The sequence below is a fragment of the Anguilla anguilla genome, chromosome 2 (genome assembly GCF_013347855.1).
Source record: "Anguilla anguilla isolate fAngAng1 chromosome 2, fAngAng1.pri, whole genome shotgun sequence".
Taxonomy (NCBI): Eukaryota; Metazoa; Chordata; class Actinopteri; order Anguilliformes; family Anguillidae; genus Anguilla; species Anguilla anguilla.
This window is the reverse complement of record NC_049202.1, coordinates 18,286,217-18,304,728: the sequence shown is the minus strand read 5'-3', so window position 1 is coordinate 18,304,728 and position 18,512 is coordinate 18,286,217. Positions and strand designations below refer to the sequence as shown.

Below are 18,512 nucleotides of genomic sequence, written 5' to 3'. Positions count from 1 at the left end.
TCATTAATCAACGATGTGTATGTACATATTTGGCCCTCACTCTCCATACTCACACATTTGGGATTGAATGTATGCTCAGTTGATAAATGAGCCCCCTAGACTCTGGACACCACACTGCCAGCTAATGCTCTATATATAGCTCACAAAAATCCCATGAAGAATTGCTGTGGAGTAGGAAAAAGATATTGATTTTTTAATAAATGGCTTTGCCTCCAGTTATTGCCTGCATGGATTAGAGAGTTGTATACATTAAAATAATCAATCAGTCCATCTATTTTTCCTTAAAAAAAAGAATGCATGGGTCCAGTAAAGCTCCTTCTCACAAAGTTTTGGAATTAGTCTGTTTTCCACAGTGAATTAAAAAAAATATGAAATGAAAAGGCCTGTCAAAACCAAATGTGGGAAGGTAGATATTTCATACATATAAGATTTAATAGTTTACAGAACGATATATATTTCATATAAATGTATGAAATTATTTAATAAATTACAAATATATATGTATATCTTAAACATTTTAAAACAATATTTAAAAAATTGCAAATCCCTGAGATTTCTCGGAGAAACAACGACCACAAAATACAATCATATGATAGAGCAATTTTGTTCAGAAAATGTGATATGCATATTTTATATATACGTAGGATATATATAAAAGTCAGATATAAAACTACTATTTTAAATACAGTACTGACTTAATCCTGACTAGAACATACATAAATCTTAATGAGATACACAAACAGGGAGAAATGTTTTTCTTACTATGCAAATTCATTATTCATAGTTTATTTTTAGATTTGGACATACTCGTTGAAAATCGGAACATAAAGTTGATTTGTTGTTACAAAAATAAAATTATAAACTTTATTTTTAAAAGCATGCATGCTAAAATTAACTTAACTCACGTCTACAACGCTTTACAAAACGTTCTCAGAAGAACAGAACCATTCACAGGCTTAGTAACGGCATGTAATCCTGGTACGTTTTATGTTACCATATTACCCAGCCTGCAATGTGGTCAGTTAAAATGTTGAGGGTCGTCTTTTAGCTAGTACGTTATTAAAATATTTGTATGGAAACCTGAGTAGGATTACGTTAAAACTTAGCCTATGTATAAAAATCGAAACGAATTGATAGACAAAACTTTAAAATACGAATACCCAGCACCAATGTACAGTGGACGATACGCTCTGAAAATATTGCCCCTCCCGTGACTATCAGTAATAAAAATGAATTAATTAGAAACAAATGTTGAGAGACGCCCTTTCATTTTAAATTTAAAATTACATTGGCAAATTGGTCCAGCTCATTACAAGAAAGATTATTATTAAACTTTTCAGGCCATCACCTCAGTTTCCCTGGCAATGCATTCTGGGATATCTACATATTTTACACACACTAACCACTAACCCGGTCGACACTATGCATAGGCTACTCAGTGAAATTATTTCTGAAACACAGATGTCCATACGCTCTGAAATCTCTATTTTAAGATGATGAAATAGGAAGGCTACGTTTTGTGAAATTTGACATTTAAATATTAACATTTTCATTTAAAGCGAACATGCATGGCGCTTGGTAGCTAGGTTTAGTCATGAAACGTAATTTCCTACTTTTACGGAAGGTCGGCAGATTTTCGTCTAAAATGTAGGCTACCTAAATTTATATTTGATCAATCGTTGCGTACAAGGAAATCATTCGCTAGAGCCTAAATTAAATGTCACGTTGTCGTCCTAAATGTATAAACACGAAGCCTTGTGCCTGAAACCTGTTGTCGAGTGGAATGTATGAGGAGCAAAATCTTTCATTTAAAAACTATACAGTTGAAAATAAAAGAATACCGGTAGAAAGTCTGATGGCTTTACTATTTTACCAGGAGTGCGTGATGAGTTGACTCGTTGTGTGCGTTTCATGGTGTGTATGCATGGTTGGTTTGAGTACAGTAACTTCCAGAAGTAAATTACATGCTTTTTATCATTTTAGTCAGTAGATGGAGCTTTTCCTCAACACTTTCAACAGGGGGAAGTAATCGCCACAGAAGGGGTAAGGATTTAGCTAGCTAGTCAGCTAGCTAACTTCAGCCAAGCAGCTAGCCACAATCATGAACGAAAGATCCAGCGCCAGTGGGAGGAGGGTTGTCAGGTGACGTGATTAAATTTCCAGGCTCCGAATCTGCCATTGCTTGTTTAAAGAGGAAGAGAGTGGCGGGTGAGGAGCTGAAAAGTGGCCGTGGAAATTCTAATGGTTCTATTGGGACATCCTCAAGCGCTCAACATATCGAGGTATTGATCATATAGTGGTAACTTAAATGACTGTGTGCTGACTTGTATCGATAGTTCGCGTTAGCTAGCTATCTAGCTAGAGCCGTTGGCATCAACTCGTTGCGAGAATTGATTAGCCAGTTAGCCGTCTAAATTGGCAAGTTGTCTTGGTATGATAGCTAGCTAACCAGAAATCTAATTTACGATTCAGATACAGGCTAGATACAGCCTTGGATAAAGCGGTCTACAAATTTCGTTCCTTGCTAGATATTTGTTAGTATATTCCGAATGTACAGTTTAATTAACGATGGCTACTATTTTAAATCCAGTAGCTAGCTGGTTACAAGACTATAATTAACCGTGGTTGCTGAAATCTGTGCCACTTGGCCATAGATTCCTGACTGATTGTAGCTGCTACCTGTGGAAGGACATCGATCAATCCTTTGTACACCATCATTATGAATGCACCCGTTTAAAACTTGCTAGCTGTCTATTAATTAACTCAACGAACACGTTAGCTATCTGACTGTAACGTAAGCTTGACGTGGACAACTCTTGGCTAATGTGTCAATATTTCAGTGTGTTAGCTTTTGTTGAAAAAAGGTAACCGGCTAGTTATGTGATTGTCTTTGAAAGAACGCATAATGCCTTGTTTTTCCACGTTGTATAACACTATTCGACAGTAATTAATAATCGAGGAGAACCCAGACGTTTCCTCTCACTGTTGACTCTTGAGCAACCCGAGAGTGTAGCCTACTTGCTGAGAAATTTAACTTAATGTTAGCTGACACAACAGTGCTTCCAGGATGTATAAAACATGTTGTGTCTTGTTTCCAATATAGCTGAAGGTCTGTAGACAGCAACAACGCTGGGATTATACAGCTAACTTTATAGCTTATTAAATATGGGGTTTTTACTTTAACTTGCTATGGGTAGCTAACGTGATTGATAACAAGCTAACGGTACCGCAATTAACAGCCTGTTGCTAAACCTGGTTTAATTTAAAGAAAATTACCACGTTAAACCATGAGCTGAAGGTTTTAATTTATCCGGAATTGCCTCTGAACAGCTATTCAAAATTAATCAGTTTTCTTATGGATTACTTTCCCTTCCCCTGCTTGTTCTTCAAAAATATTCAGAAGGCATGTGTTAGATAATATAGTTGCATAAATATAGATAATTGATAATAAATAAATCAGTAATTTTATTGTTGCGAATACATAAGGTGATTGTTTTATATAGACTATAGGAAGCCATTTGCCTAGCTCATCGTGGGAAAATATAAATGCCACAAATGTTTCAGAGACGTATGAACCAAAATGATAGCGTCAGTCGGGACGTCACAATTGCAAATGGAAGCTGTGCCTTCCATCAGCCGCTGGGGTGCAAGGCATAGACATGTATATATGTCTATGGTGCAAGGGACCGTGTAGATGTGGTCCAGTCAGGATCTAAAAATCAAATCCAAGCCAACGTTGCCAACTTCGCAGAGTCGCCAACTGTCTTCAAAAGCCACTGTCTGTAAACCGCTGTCCCTTGGCCGCACGGGGCAATGCTGTGGCTATTCAGAGGGCGAATCTAGAGCGTTAAACATTGTAGCCTTTTTGTAACCTTGTGAAGAAAAGGACACATTCTGGGACATCTGTATATAAATGTCACTTGGTTGCTTTAAATAGCTGTCAAACTGGTGTCAAAATCGCTTCAGGCAGCAGCCGCTGGTCTTGTTGCTCACGTAGTATCGAAATCCTGGCCCTTGCTCAAGATATGGAGAAGGGTGTTTGGTTTTCCTGTGACTGCATCTTAGCCTCCACCCTGCCTTTGCTTTGCCACTTGTTTGAGTTCTTATGAGGAGATAGGCCAACCTCCTCCCGTCTCATTTTCTGATGCCATATTTGCCCTGGTCTGTGGTTGTTTGGCCAGAACTCTTTGGCCGCCACACCCACGCAGAAGTATAGAACACGGTTTGGCTGTGTCGTCCTTCCTTGCTACTGGGGAGATGGTGAGAAGGAATGGCTAACCAATGTATTTTTTGTTTGAGGGGTCCCTCATCTCTCTGTAGATCAGACAGATCAGAAACAGTTCCTCGAGTGAACCCTGTTTCATAACAGCACGGAGGGCAGTAGACCTTTCTCCCGTCAACGGTACGATAACCGCACGTGCATGGGGCGCGGGAGCGAGTGGTTTATGCGCCGTCGCCTGCGTCAGATCTGCATCGGTGAGGGGGGTGCGGATACAGTTGTGTTTACACTTGTGCCTCAGTGGAACGTGGCTGCTGATAGCCCAGGGTGGGGCGTATGTGTGCCTGTGTGCACCTGAGACAGCCAAGCCCCCCTGCAGGTGCGTGTTTTCACAGAGCTTGTGGCAAGAGGCCTGTCTGCTAGTTCCGTATTTCTTGAGACCCGATGTCTTGCTGAACTAGGGTGCTGTAATTAGCCTCATGCAGCAAACCTGTACACTAGTTGCTAGTAGTTCCTTTTTTTATGCGTGTTTATGCATGTTTCCGTGCACCTGTTTTTTTGTTTGTTTTTTTCTGGTGCGGGGGGGGGGGGTGTGTGGCTGTAGCTGTCATATCTTGAAACTGAATTCCACATGTTGCAAATTGGTACATTTTTCTAAATGGTGAGCAATCTATACATATACAAAACACACACAAACACATGCACAAATAAAACCACATGCTATGCTGCTACTTACGTATTTTTTAATGACGTTGTTCTACTGGAAAAGGAAGGGGAAATCAATTCTTAGCGACAACCGAATTCACAAGTTACGAGTTCTGGGAATGGAATAGAGTGAGCGCGCTCTGTCCGGGAAATAGGCTGAGCGCGGCAGACAGGTGGGCAGGGGTCGGCCGGAGAGGCTGGGCTAGGCTGGAGGGAGGCTGGGATTATAGTCCGACCATCCAGCTGGCCGTCCACACGACAGGGCCCAGATGTTGTGCCAAAATAATGGAAGAGAAAGCGGGACACCGTGACAAGACCGTCACCTAATATCAAAAATTGTGCCAGTCGCCATGGCAGCCGTTTACGCTAAGGCCTGCTGCACACAGCAGTAGCCAATGAGCTGCCAGTTCTGCCTTCCAAAGCAAGGAGGTTCTACCAGGGTCTCACATTTAACCATAAGCAGTTTATTTAGAATGCAGTATAATTTAAATGTAAGTTAAATTAGTAGTATAACCATCGGCTTGTATTTGAACTTGCCCTGCCTGTACCTTTTCTACCACGTTATTTCACACGAAAGGGCAAATGATCCTGAAGTTTTACCCTACTGCTCTCTGATTGGCTCAGCATTGAAAGAGTTTTGTCAATGAAATTCTATATATGTGGAACTGGAGGAAAACTGCTCCACTACGTCCACGCACAACCAGCTGGTAAAGCATACCCAGGCATGCTTTTCCTGTTGGTGTTTTCCAAACCTACCTGAATTGTTTTCCTGCTGGGGATTGTGAGAGGGACGTGACATTTATTGAGGTTTCCCTGTGATGGGTGACTCAGAATTTGTGTTTGTTTTGGGGGGTGGTGGTATTACATGATTCGATTCTGCAATGGAGACTCCATTGGACGCATGAGGCATTAGCATAGAAGCACTGGAGTGTGTCTGTGTGCGTGCGTGCATGCATGCGCGTTGGCTCTCTTCCCAGTCTGGTTATTTATCTGATGTGGGAACTTTTAAACAAACAAGGATGCTACGTCGCTAGTTTATGTGCAGAAACACAGCTGAGAGAGGAAACTCTCTGAGAGCCCAAGGCAGACCCTGCCAGTAACTTGGACTTAGCAGCATGCAATCGGTGGTTTACCACAGCTAAATTGGGATTTCGTTTTTTTGGGGGGTTTGCAATTTTACTGAGTTTGCTAACAGTATTGCCCCTCGCATTTATAATTTTTGGTCGGCTCACATGGAGCATAGCGATTAAGACCTTTTTTGGGGTGGTTGGGCACTTGCTTGTTTTCGTAGAGCAGTCGTACTTTGTCAGATGAAGCTGTTTCAACCTGTGGGTGGGTGTGAAGGGGCATATTCCTGTCTAAATCTCTGCTTACATGCTGAAATTATCCCTGCGCAAAGGGGTGGGGAAATTAAAAACAAACATGTGGCTTTCCTTTCATGTAATCCCTGGGTGTTAAACTTAGTCCATCTGGCCTTTTTTTTTTTTCTTTTTTCTTTTTTGCTTGTTTATTGAATATAACTGCATGCTTATTTAGCAGCTTGGGTTAAGTGCAGCTGTTCATTACTGAGGTCAGAGTTTAGGTGAACGTGCGCTCAGCCATAAACTGCAGAGTTTACAGTTTTTAGTGAAGGCCTTGCACGCCCCTGGTAAAGGATGTTTAATTTATTACTTGACTCCCGTGGTGGGATTGTTTTGTCTTTTCTCTCCTTTGGAACAGGATCGTGAGCTGACCCGATGGGACGGCTCCAAAAGGGCGTGGCACGGCGGCCGAGGGACCAACCGTGAGAGAGAGAGAGAGAGAACGAGAGAGAGAGAGAGAGAGAGAAGGATGGGCCTGAGAGTATGGAGCTGCTGGCTGGGTATATCCACGGCCGTGCTGTACGGCTCCCTGTCCCTCTTCATCTCCATCCTGCACAATGTCTTCCTCCTCTACTATGTGGAGACCTTCGTGTCCGTCTACAAGATCGACAAGGTCTCCTTCTGGGTTGGAGAGGTGAGTGACCCCAGGAGCCACTTCTGGAATGTTCCCAGGGCTTGACCTTAACGGTTGCCCGGCAGCCCGGTAACCCCGGGCTACCAATCTGTTACAAATGAATTTTTCCTACCTTTCTTAGTGACTTGGTCATCCAGTCGGGCTACCACTTTCTCTGTCATAAATAATGAGTGTATATAATGATACACAAATATAAATAAAAAGAACGGTATTGAAGAGTCCAGCTAGGAACAGTACTTCCTTGCATGCTTTAGGTCAGTTGATAGATTAACTAATATTTGTTGGCTAGCGAGCTAGCCACGTCAGTGCTATGGCCTTCTACCGCTCCTGGCTAATACAATGTGACCCATGTTTTCAGGATACCTGGTTACCAAGAAATGACTAATAATAGCACAGTCAGGCAAACAATTTTCAGCATGAGTATCAGGCCATTAGCCCAATGGTTGGTGTTATTCTTGGCCCGGTGATCTGATGAGGTGTCTTCACTCATGTTTCTCTTTCGCTGTCTCTTTCCTGGTCTCGTCCTCCTGTCTTCCTCTCTCCCTCCCTCTTTCTCTTTGCTTGTTCTCTCTCTTTCACTTCCACTCTCCCTCCCTCCCTGGTCCGCAGACCGTGTTCCTGATATGGAACAGCCTGAATGACCCCCTGTTCGGCTGGCTGAGTGACCGCTCCTTCCTTGGGTCTCCACAGTAAGAGCCCCCCTTAGGCTCGGTCCGTCCTGCACACATGAAGAGCTCCTCCATTCTGGCTGTTGCTTATTGACTTATTGGTTGTCCTTTTTCTAATTAAACTATTCATCTATCATTTTTAGTAGTTATTCCCTGTTTTGTCAAGCACAGGCAGGGTTCCCATGTGTCCTGGATTTTCCACTTGTGGAAAATTCATGGAAAATTGGCTAAAGGAAATTGTTTCTTCCCGCCCCCTCTCCACGCCGCAGGTCAGGTCCTCAGATTTCGTCCCCGGAGGTGGTGGTACGGCGGCTGCGCTCGGTGTCCCGGCACGGGCCGCTCTTCGCCCTCTCCTTCCTGGCCTTCTGGGTGCCGTGGGCGCGGCCGGCGCTGCAGTTCCTGGTGTGCCTCTGCCTGTACGACGGCTTCCTGACGGCGGTGGACCTCAACCACAGCGCCCTGCTGGCGGACCTGGCGGTGTCGGCCTCCGACCGGGCGCAGCTCAACTTCTACTGCTCGCTGTTCAGCGCCGTGGGCTCGCTCTCCGTCTTCCTGTCCTACTCCTTCTGGGACAAGGACAACTTCTTCTCCTTCCGGCTCTTCTGCGTGGCGCTGGCGGGCCTCTCGGCGCTGGGCTTCGCCGCGGCCTCCCGGCTCCTGCGGCGGAAGTTCGAGGGCGAGGCGCGGCTGAAGCAGGACGAGGCCGCCGCGCTCCGGGAGTAAGCGTCTCGTCTCGCCGAGTCGGCGGCCATCTTGGGCCTCCTCTGGCCCTCTGGATCGCTTCCTTTCCCTCTCTAACTTTTTCTCCTCTCGCGCTCTTGTTGTTTCTCCCCTCCTCTATCGTCTTGTCGGCCTTTCTTTCCTTCTCACTTCCTTTCTTCTTTTCTTCCTCTCCTGCTGAGCCACCCTGTGCTGTGGTGGAATGACAAATCTCCAATACCTTAAACACATTATGGTGAGAGTTACCATTATACTGTAAAGTTTTTGTAGGTAAACTAGGTACCCTTTAGTACCAAGAAAGGAAGGCTCTGGCAGGTTATTACCACACTGGACAGGTCTATGATGAGAGGTCAGTGCAGTCAAATTAACGTGTTGTAGAGAGCACTGCCTGCTCACGTGTGCGTGTGCGTGTGTGTGTGTGCGTGTGCACGCATATGTGTGTCTGTTTCTAAGTGAATTAGAAGATGAAGATGTGTGTGATAAGTTATCATTATGAATATGTTTTTTTTTTTACATAGAAGCTCTCCAAAAGGACACCTTTTGACTGAAATACAAGGCTTAGCCAAAAAGACAGAATGGGTAAATAATGAATATTTGTTTTGTGGGGTTCCAGAGGGTAATGCCCTCAATGGAATTAGCTTCTGGAAGTAGTAAATGGCTGGGAAAAAAAGATACACACAATATTCCAATTTTGATGCCATTTGGAGATGTTTTGGGGGGACACTTGAGCCCTCCTTTGGGAAAACACGTCATACTTCACTGCTTTGTTCAGTCCTCTCTAAACTTTTATCCTGGTGTTGTGTACATCCTGGGGTACGATTGGGGGGAAAATATGGTTTTGTCCAGTATCAGAAGTACATGTAATCACAATAGAAAACCATTTTTGGATTTCTTTGTTGTTTTTCAGAATGAGTAATGCACCGTTTGTTCACTGAGTGAGGCTCCCGTAGGATTTTGCCATTTTGGTACAAAAGCCTGTAATCAGTCCAGTTGAGTGAGTGTTCAGTACTTGAGGATATTATAATTTTCTTTGGATGTAAATAGTTAATGCAGTCTTGGCGCAAGAAATGAAGTGGTCCCATTGTGATTGTTAAAGTGGGGACCCAGGCAGGCAAATGGATACAGAGACCAGGGGAAATTATGCTGGCTGACAAATAGTATGTAGGTCCATGTACATAGTCTGTTTAATTTCTCTGTATCATATTGGTAGTGAGTATTGTTGTGATGCTGGTTGCTGATTGGCCCTCTCTCTCTCTTGCTCTCACTCTAATAGGCTATGTATTGGCCAGGCTCCTTTGGCACAAGAGAAGTCGGTCACCCTTGGGGAGTATCTGAGCCAGCTCTCCAAGCACAAAAACTTCATGTGGTTTGTGTCCATGAACCTTGTTCAGGTATGCAGAAAAGAGCAGCTGCGATGGTCACACAGGCAGGGGGAGAGGGGGGGACACAGTTACCGACAGGTGTTCTGTTCTCTTATGATAGCGTAACTTGGACGCGGTACCCGAAGGCCTAAAAACACACTGCATATCATCTTTCCAGAACAATCTTCCTGTTTCCTCTGTAATGTTTTGTTCACCTTCACTTTTCTCCCTATCTGCTCCCGGCTCCCCCTGCAGGTGTTTCACTGCCATTTCAACAGCAACTTTTTCCCGCTCTTCCTGGAGCACCTTCTATCGGACAGGATCTCTCCTTCCACCGGATCCATCCTGCTGGGTACGAACACCCCGGACCAGGGGCTGCACGTTGCATTGTAAACCCACCCCCCACCTCCCCCCAAAAAAGAAACAAAACGCTCTCGTACAGTCGCGTGCGGCATTGACCGTCCTCTTCCCCCTGCAGGAATCTCATACATCGCCCCCCATGTGAACAACCTGTACTTCCTGACGCTGTGCAAGCGCTACGGGGTGTACCAGGTCGTTCGCTGGCTCTTCCTGCTGAAGCTGGCCCTCAGCGGCGCCATGATGCTGGCAGGGGCCGACCAGATCTACCTGCTCTGCGTCTTCATCGCCAGGCGAGAAACTTCTCTCTCTCTCTCTCTCTCTCTCTCTCTCTCTCTCTCTCTCTACCGTCTCTAGCCCCGCCCCTTCTGGGAGTTCCCTTAAGGGCAGAGCAAGGCTGATGTCACTGTCGTTAATACATCACTGTGAAAAGGAGCAGGAGGGTGCCGTTTCTTTTGTTTTGCAGCTGGGAACGCCCAATCTCTTCCTCTTTTCTGTGTTGCATTTTGGTTTCATTGTTCCCGGGAGGGGTCATGTAGACCTCTGAGCACACCACCCCCCATCCCCTCCCTTTCGGTCATGCTCAGTTCAGTACCACGAGCTCCACTGTGGGGGGGGGGGGAGAGCAGAAGACCTCTTCATGGACCTCTGAGGGTTACCCAGAGGGGAAGAAACGGCAGACTTCCCATCCTGAATTGCACACAGCGTTTGAGTTGGGCCAAAGCAGGATTAGCTCTGTTGTCCAGTCTGCCTCTGAGAAAGAGGCTGGCAGGAGCAGAAGGGCTTACCTCTATGTCTCTATTGTCACCTTCAGCATTGAAAGCTTTCAAAAAAAGGACGAAGAAAATGTGTTAATGGAGTTGTCCAGTGCTATGGGAGAGACCTCTGCCTTTACGGGAAAGGGCAAAAGGGGAATATGTTGAAACTGTACCATCAAGACCCTTTGTGTAGTTTTTAGGCTTTTATTTAAACGCCAGCTTAGAATGTACCTATTGGCCTTGGACTGCATTGCTATAAGACTGTTCAGTTTGAACATGTACATGTTTGAACCTGGAAAGTTGGCCACATAAAATAGGGATAAAATATTTGGCCAGAAGTATTACAAAATTAAATAAGTAAGGTGCGGTATGTTTGTGCGGTAAGTTTGTTTTAGAACACGTTTGTTCATAAATTTCCTTGACATCCTTACAAATATCAATAAGTTAAAAGCACTAAGCAAATAAAAACGGTCTCTTGATTGCTCCTGGCTCTGAAATCCGAATTTCACAGCGCCTGAATCTTAACAACTAATCAGCTCAGCTCTCTGCAAGGAGAGTTTTCTACCTGCCTCTCAATCCTATTACACATTCACAGCACAGCCAGAGCAGGCAGGATGGGGTTACATAATAACATAGATAGTGCTAAGGCTAGACCCCTAAACGACAAAATACTCTGATACTAGCTTGTCTTCTTTCATTTAAAACTTTTAAAACTATATTTTTACTCTGCATTTGACATTATGCAAAGATGTTTTTCAAGTAAAATCAGGTGAAATCCAATACATTAGCTTGTTGCTGCGAAACCAGCTGATCTTATGTGACTGGTGACAAGCTGGCTAGCCTCAAAATGACACAAAGAGGGTCTCTCTCTCTCGCTCTCAATTTGCTTTATTGGCAGGACAATACATATAATACACAGAAACATAACCTGGAACATGACCTACAGCTATGTAATAATTATTATTATTATTATTCGTATAATAAGAGTAGTATTCACATGGTGTAAAATTTTTACATATTAATGATTAATGAATGATCTCTCTCTCTCTCTCTCTGTGCCTGTAGTAATCGGGTCTTCACGGAAGGCACCTGTAAGCTGCTGAACCTGGTGGTCACGGACCTGGTGGACGAGGACTTTGTGCTGAACCGGCGGCAGCAGGCTGCCTCCGCGCTGCTCTTCGGCATGGTGGCCCTGGTGACCAAGCCTGGCCAGACCTTCGCCCCCCTCATCGGCACCTGGCTGCTGTGCGTCTACACAGGTGCGGAGAGGAAGCCTTGACCCCGCCCATTTCACTGTCCCTCTGTATGCCACTTCTGCTGTTCTAGGACACGCTGTTTCCAGGTGGTCCAGCTTGCTGCTTTCTCTCTGTCTCCATCTGTTCTGTCCTTGGCCCTTGGTGTTCTATACTGGTCTCTCTCTCTTTCTCTCTCTCTCGCATGCACTCACGCGCACACTAGGTCTTAGTTTTGCGTACTAGTTTCTGTGCATCTCTCTATTAATAATGGCCCAATCCCGCCCCTCTGTGCCTGTCCCTCAGGATACGACATCTTCGAGCGGGGCGCGGCGAAGGAAGCGGCGTCCGCGGCGGAGGCCGTCGCCGGCCCGGCGCAGGCGGTCACCCTGCAGCAGGGCTGCTTCTACCTGCTGGTGTTCGTGCCCATCACCTGCGCCCTGCTGCAGCTGCTGGCCTGGTCCCGCTTCACCCTGCACGGCAAGCGCCTGCAGAACGTCAAGGCTCTGCGCCAGGGCGCCCAGCACTGCCGTGCCACCGACGTCAAGGCCGTCTGACCCCGGAGCGTACCACTGCCACTGAAGGGGCGGGGGGGTCCATGCATCCCACTGCCAAGGGACACCTGCCTTATTTTGATACGAAGAACCAATGAGTGTCTGTTGAGTGTCTATTTATGTACCAGACTGATTACTGAAATGGGGGGGAATAGCACGAATTGAAGGACTGTACCAATGCTGCTGGGCACAGCAGGGGCACGTGTAAGACCTGGCGATGGGAGGAGCTCCCGTTTACGTCGCGCGCCTCATAGCCGAGGCTGCTAGCACAGCGCCGTCGTCGCCCCGGACGGCAGGCCCTGCTTGGCCCCCAGGGCAAGTACGGCAAATTGCGTACGTTGCTTTAGTGTGTGTGTGTGTGTGTGTGTCCGTGTCTGTGTCGTTCAGTGAAGGAACAATATCTTTAAGATTTGTGAAACATTTCGAAACATTCCAAAACTCCACAGGCGTGGATCTGGTCTTCGATGCGCCAAGTCGAGTCCCAGAGGCAGCGCTGTGGAGGCATTCAAGGGGTTGAACCCACACTTCTGTGCCTGACTTTCCTGTTTGAGGGAGCCCAAGTGCACAGTCAGTATTAACCCGCAGAACCGATAACACAAGGTTCTGTTGTCGGGGGCGACGTCCCGATGGCCACGCTCTCTGGGTGTCAACCTGCACTACACACAGATGACCCAACTAATATTTTGATTAAAAAAATATGAGTCTATTGTCTTGTACTAAATTATTTTCTTACTCTCTTCTCACTTTTCAAGGTCACAGCACGGTGACTATTCTTGCAGAACTTGTTGACTTGTTTGTTTCATGTATGTGTAAACCCTGGGGAAAAGTTCTGTTTGTATTGGTTCGAGTTATAGAAGGTGCCTGTGGTTTTAAAGTACAGTTTTTAAATGTGGCTCTGTTTAGAAACCATTACGAATGCGCACTGGGTCCAGTTTTGATGCGAGTGCCCGTTTGCCTGTCCGCCTGACCTCCTGCCACAGTGTCTCCTACGTACATTCCTCAAAGTTCTCATCAAAATGTTTATTTCAATGAGACTGCTTAATTCAGACATTTTGTATGAGCCATGTGTGTCAGTGAGTCTTAAATCCAAATGATAATAAGGAAATTTACAAATGTTTACATTTTCTACGATGGTTGAAGTCGTTTACGATTGTGGTTAATCCCCGTATAATTTAAACATCTGAAGACACTTTAAACCCATGCATTGAAAGTGAAATTGAATCATTGAATGACAAAACAGGGTTTCATCCCTCAATCATTTTTACAGGGCACAATCAAGATCCCCTCTCTTTTCCAAAAAAATAAATGGAAATCCCTGCTCAATGTAGCATGTACCATTTTCATACCATGTTGTTTTGTAATAAATTAATAAATATTATTTGCCTCTGAGTGAATGTGAGTGGGCTACTTTGGGTGCTTTGGGTGAGATTGGAGCCAGTGGGTCTATTTGTCTTGTGTGGGAAAATTCTCAGCAGTTAATTTGTGTGGAAACCCTGGTGTTCATTTCCAGTTCCAGTCCTGTACAGCACGGTGTGTCATTCAGTACAGACTTCCACACTGGCAGTATGCTGATAGTTCCACGATTCCTAGGAAAAATGCTATGATGGTTCTCTAAGCCACTCAGGTCAGGGAGCTCTACCCGTTGAATTTGAAATGACTGCTGAAGTAATTTGCCTAGAAGGGCCTAAGCATTCAAATGTATATGCTATAAAGGCAAGGCAGCCCAGCTTTTATTTTGAAGGCCTAAAACTTGAAAACACAACTTCCACACAGTGCACGTGGTACTTTGTAAATGTTTTTTTTTTTTTTTTTTTTTTTTTTTTACAGTGGCATAACGGGTTTGCAAATAGAAATATCTTTATTGTACTATAGATACAACACTGCAATTCATCTGGCCCCCAACAAGCGAGGGAAATGTTTAAGGCTTTGTTTGAATGTAACTGTTCAAATGACAAAGCTAAATGAAAGCATGTTAGACAGCTTGGATTAAGAGGCCACTATTTAATGTTTAAAGCCACTAAGAAGTAATATTGAGACTAGATTTGTTGAAACGCTTATAATTTACATAAACAAATTCCTAATTTTTTTTACTCCAGTGTTGAGTATTCTATATACTTTACTGGAGGCTGTAGCAGAGTCCAAGCCAGAATGATTCTCAAACTCGAGAAGTATATACCTGCAGATGAACGAGACGATTAACCTTAATTCTTAATTTAATGTCCTTCTGTCTTTGAATGTGTTGGCATGCGAGAGAAAGGACCCGAGTCATTTAGCAGCATGTACTGAACTTAGTGTTAAGAAAAACTGAGTTTTAGAAAAAGTCAACACAACAAGCAATGTCATTAACATGATGTCATCTTTCAGTTAATTTTGAGTGTTACTCAAAGAATTCACATGTGCTTCAGACTTTTATATAGTATTATATATTATTTGAGGGGATAAAGCCAAAGGAACATTGACAAATGTTTACAAATCAGTGCTTTGGTCTTATTCATGTACACTGTGTATAGCCAAGACTAGCATCTAACACTTGTCCCCAGATGGGCTTCAGTATTTCAAAATAAAAGGTAGCACTAGTTTGGCAAAATCACTTTGCATTAACCTCTAAGAATGTACTGTGGAATTTTGATGCAGCATCACCAAAATGATCTAGAAGCCTTAATCTCTTATTTTCAATAAACCCTCCAGCCTTTTTAAGAACTACAAGCAAGGTGCAATAAGGTGACACCCTTACAGCTGCAAATCTGAATGTTGTAGCCAGACAATGGGGGAATGGATGAGGTCAGGAACTGAAGATCATTCAGCATGGAGGGGGAAAAAAAAAAGTGCTTTGTTTGATCTATTCTAGGATGAAAAGCGGATAAGCTCACAATAGAAGGGTGCTGGAATTAAGCCTTATTTTGAGAATAGAGGGACCGGGAGAAAACCGGCTACTGTATCCCAAACCCGTGCGAAATCACACGAGACAATGGAACAAAAGAACCCAGTAAGACTCCCACAATCTATAAAAGCCCTGGATGACAACCAAAAGACCTCTCTCAATAAAAACACAATTGATTCTGCCTGGTAATTGGACAGTAACATCCTGCATTGCAGCATTATTGGCCTTGGGACCTGTGATCCCACACTAAATACACTGTAAAGGACAGCAACAACAAGGCCGCATCAGCACTTGAGTGTGCAGTCTTGTATCCATGGTAACCATGGAACCCGAGTGAACAGGATGGCAGCAGTTTGCTGACAAGCCTCTCTAATCTCTCAAAGGAATAAATAAATACAGGGCTTCAAATTAACTGAAGCTTCAAGTTCAAATCTAAGTTTTCAAAATGCAACAAAAGTCACTGCCATTTAATTCTTACAATAAAATGGCAATTTAACAAAAGTAAAAATAACAAAAACAAGCTCATTTCTAACCTCCAGATTAAATGCAACTCCCCATCACCACCATGCTTTCAAACAAATTTAGTGGCTTTTCCTTCCTTAGAAACTAAAATGACAGTTATATTTATTCATTTCAAACTACAAAATCTGTTCTCTTCCTCCCTTTACAAACTACAAAACTCATTCCCATGTTTCCAGTCAAAGTGACATAACATCCTTGAAAAACAACAAAACTCTGTGACATTTTAAGTCAAAAACGGTATGGTAACTTTCTGAAGATAATACTGTGCAGTGCCCTCCTCTGCACAGGTTCATTGGGCTAAAGTAAAGGGACACATGCGGACACACATGCCCATGCGCAAGCACACACACACACTCACACACACACACACATTTAGGATTAATCTTCTATCTGAGAGGTTTTGATTGGAAGAAGAGTCCGTGCTTTGGTGGTGCAGGAGCGGCCCTCACTACAAGCTGCGCATGGCTGGGAAATAGCAGCAGCAGGAGTGAAAACAAACAGCAATGCTACAAGGCTACTGCAGGAAAAAAAGACTGAAGAAAACTAACAACATCCAGAGGAAGAGAGGCGTGGAACAATTAGTAAGCGTGAGAGGGTTTCATTACGCACACCCAGTTTTCAACACAAGCCCACCTCCTCACTTCTCATTTCAGCTTTTCTCTCCCCCTCATAATTACACTGTTTTGTGCCATTCTTTCATCTCTGTCGTACAGTGTCTTACAGTTTCTTTCAGTTACACACATATGCACCCCACAGACAACCACACTTGACCTATATTGGAGGGAAAGAAGTTCTCAGGGGTGAACAACAACCCCTTCTGTTTTTAAAAGGTCTTCCTGTGAATCGCCCTCACCCCGTCCCCCTCATACTCCTTCTTTGAGATCCGTATCTTCTAGAAAGTGTCCAAGGAGGCCAGGATGGAACCCCTGACACACACAAACAAAAAATAATAAAACCCACCTCATATAGAACGTTGGAAAGAATGTTGGAAATTCAGCATTTCGCAAGAAAAGAGTACAAAGAAAGATAGGTCACTACTGTTGAAACCCTGGTGAAGGCAGAGTGCTTAATCTGTGCAGAAATATAATTATTTGTTCACATTAAAATAGTTTAAAAAAAATAATTAATATATGAAATAAAAATTATGGAAAGTTATCCTGGATTAGGACGTAATAATAAATCAGGATGGAAAAAAGAACAGTGTTCTACGACAGCATTACTGCTGGATTGTTTTTACTGTTGTGACTCCAGTTTATGTTGTTTATGGTAGGAGAACAGAGTCAGATTATTATTATTATTATTATTATTATTGTTATTATTATTATTATTGCATTCTAGCACTTCATTTAGTCTCACCTTTAAAGACTTAAACTGAGACTGCACTGACTAGGTCACAAAAAGCTTTTCTGTGTGAAGTTGCCATGGTTACATACAAACGAGGTAGGCAGATTTCCAAATGACAGGTCATTGTGAGGAGAGAAAACATGTTTATCTAAGAAGGGTTACTTCTTTGTTTCCATAGAAACCTCCAATTACGTGGACAGTAGGGGAAGCCTGGTGACTTCACACCACCAGGCACCCTGAGTATCCACATACTTAAAATGAAGAGCTCATGTGAGATGTCAAAATATTCTACTGAGTATTTACACCAAAAGCTATCCATTTGTTATTTTGGCTTGATTAAACTTTTGCCTCAACAATCCGCCCGTCTCCATATCGACCCCTTTATAGCACTTTAAAACAATTCCTTACCTCTTTCATTGTCACTGCAATACTGACTGAAGGACAGATCTGAATGCCTTAGCCAGCAGTCATACAAAAAATGTGCCTTCCCTATATTGGAACTGATCCATCTTGTTTTGTAATGCAAGAACGGCCTTTCCCCTCCTTCTGAAAAAAGCTGTCATTCCCATTTTGACTGATACAGTAGATGGAAGCTGTCTACCTGGGAGAGATACCCTGAACTTTTTGCATTGCGCTTGTTTCTATCTGTTTGTATTGTTTCTGCAGCCATTCCTTGGTACGGCTGTGGTACTGCAATGAAACCCAAGAGTATTTTATTATACGAACAAAGATAACTTAAAACATTCCTTTTTTTTGTGTGGACACAAAACAGAGGAGATCAGGTACCAAGACTTACCATGGGCAAATTTTCCCATTTTAAATATGCCAGAAAATATGAAATTGTGGGCGTTGGCCATTAACCTAACCTAAGTATTCTCATTTCTGTAGTAGTAGAGAGACAAATCACATTCAACTGGGCCCAAGTGATTCTGAGATTTCATCACTGTGATTTGCCAGCTCTGGTTTGCGAGGTAGAAGAATAGAACGCTGCTCACCCAATCCAAGTGGAGTACAGGTGCTCCTGTGGTCCTGTGGAAAATGTAGTTATTTAAAAATGAAGAGGATGAAACTTTATTGACAAACAGTCCATTTTATATTACCCCAAAACTTGTTCCACACATATTATGTTAAAGGCAGGAGAACAAAGTTTAACAGGTAAAAATTCAGGATGCTTATTTGCAATTCCAAACATCTCA

The 18,512-nt window shown here is 43.6% G+C and overlaps 1 protein-coding gene across 1 annotated transcript; it reads left to right on the top strand.

Annotated features, from left to right (window-relative positions):
• Positions 1-1,624: 1,624 nt before the first annotated feature.
• Positions 1,625-13,958, top strand: mfsd13a (major facilitator superfamily domain containing 13A). The gene is made up of 9 exons (XM_035406628.1): positions 1,625-2,282; positions 6,644-6,919; positions 7,529-7,608; positions 7,857-8,306; positions 9,581-9,698; positions 9,924-10,020; positions 10,147-10,318; positions 11,849-12,042; positions 12,322-13,958. The coding sequence occupies exons 2-9, from the start codon at positions 6,755-6,757 to the stop codon at positions 12,570-12,572; spliced, it is 1,527 nt and encodes a 508-aa protein (XP_035262519.1). The 5' UTR covers positions 1,625-2,282; positions 6,644-6,754; the 3' UTR covers positions 12,573-13,958.
• Positions 13,959-18,512: the final 4,554 nt, after the last annotated feature.

Bases quoted from the DNA above. Each gene is read 5' to 3' on its own strand.
- mfsd13a (XM_035406628.1), top strand. From the start codon at position 6,755: ATGGGCCTGAGAGTATGGAGCTGCTGGCTGGGTATATCCACGGCCGTG. The intron at 7,609-7,856 runs GTAAGAGCCCCC...TCCACGCCGCAG, and splicing joins TCCTTCCTTGGGTCTCCACA to GTCAGGTCCTCAGATTTCGT. The intron at 10,021-10,146 runs GTACGAACACCC...TTCCCCCTGCAG, and splicing joins CACCGGATCCATCCTGCTGG to GAATCTCATACATCGCCCCC.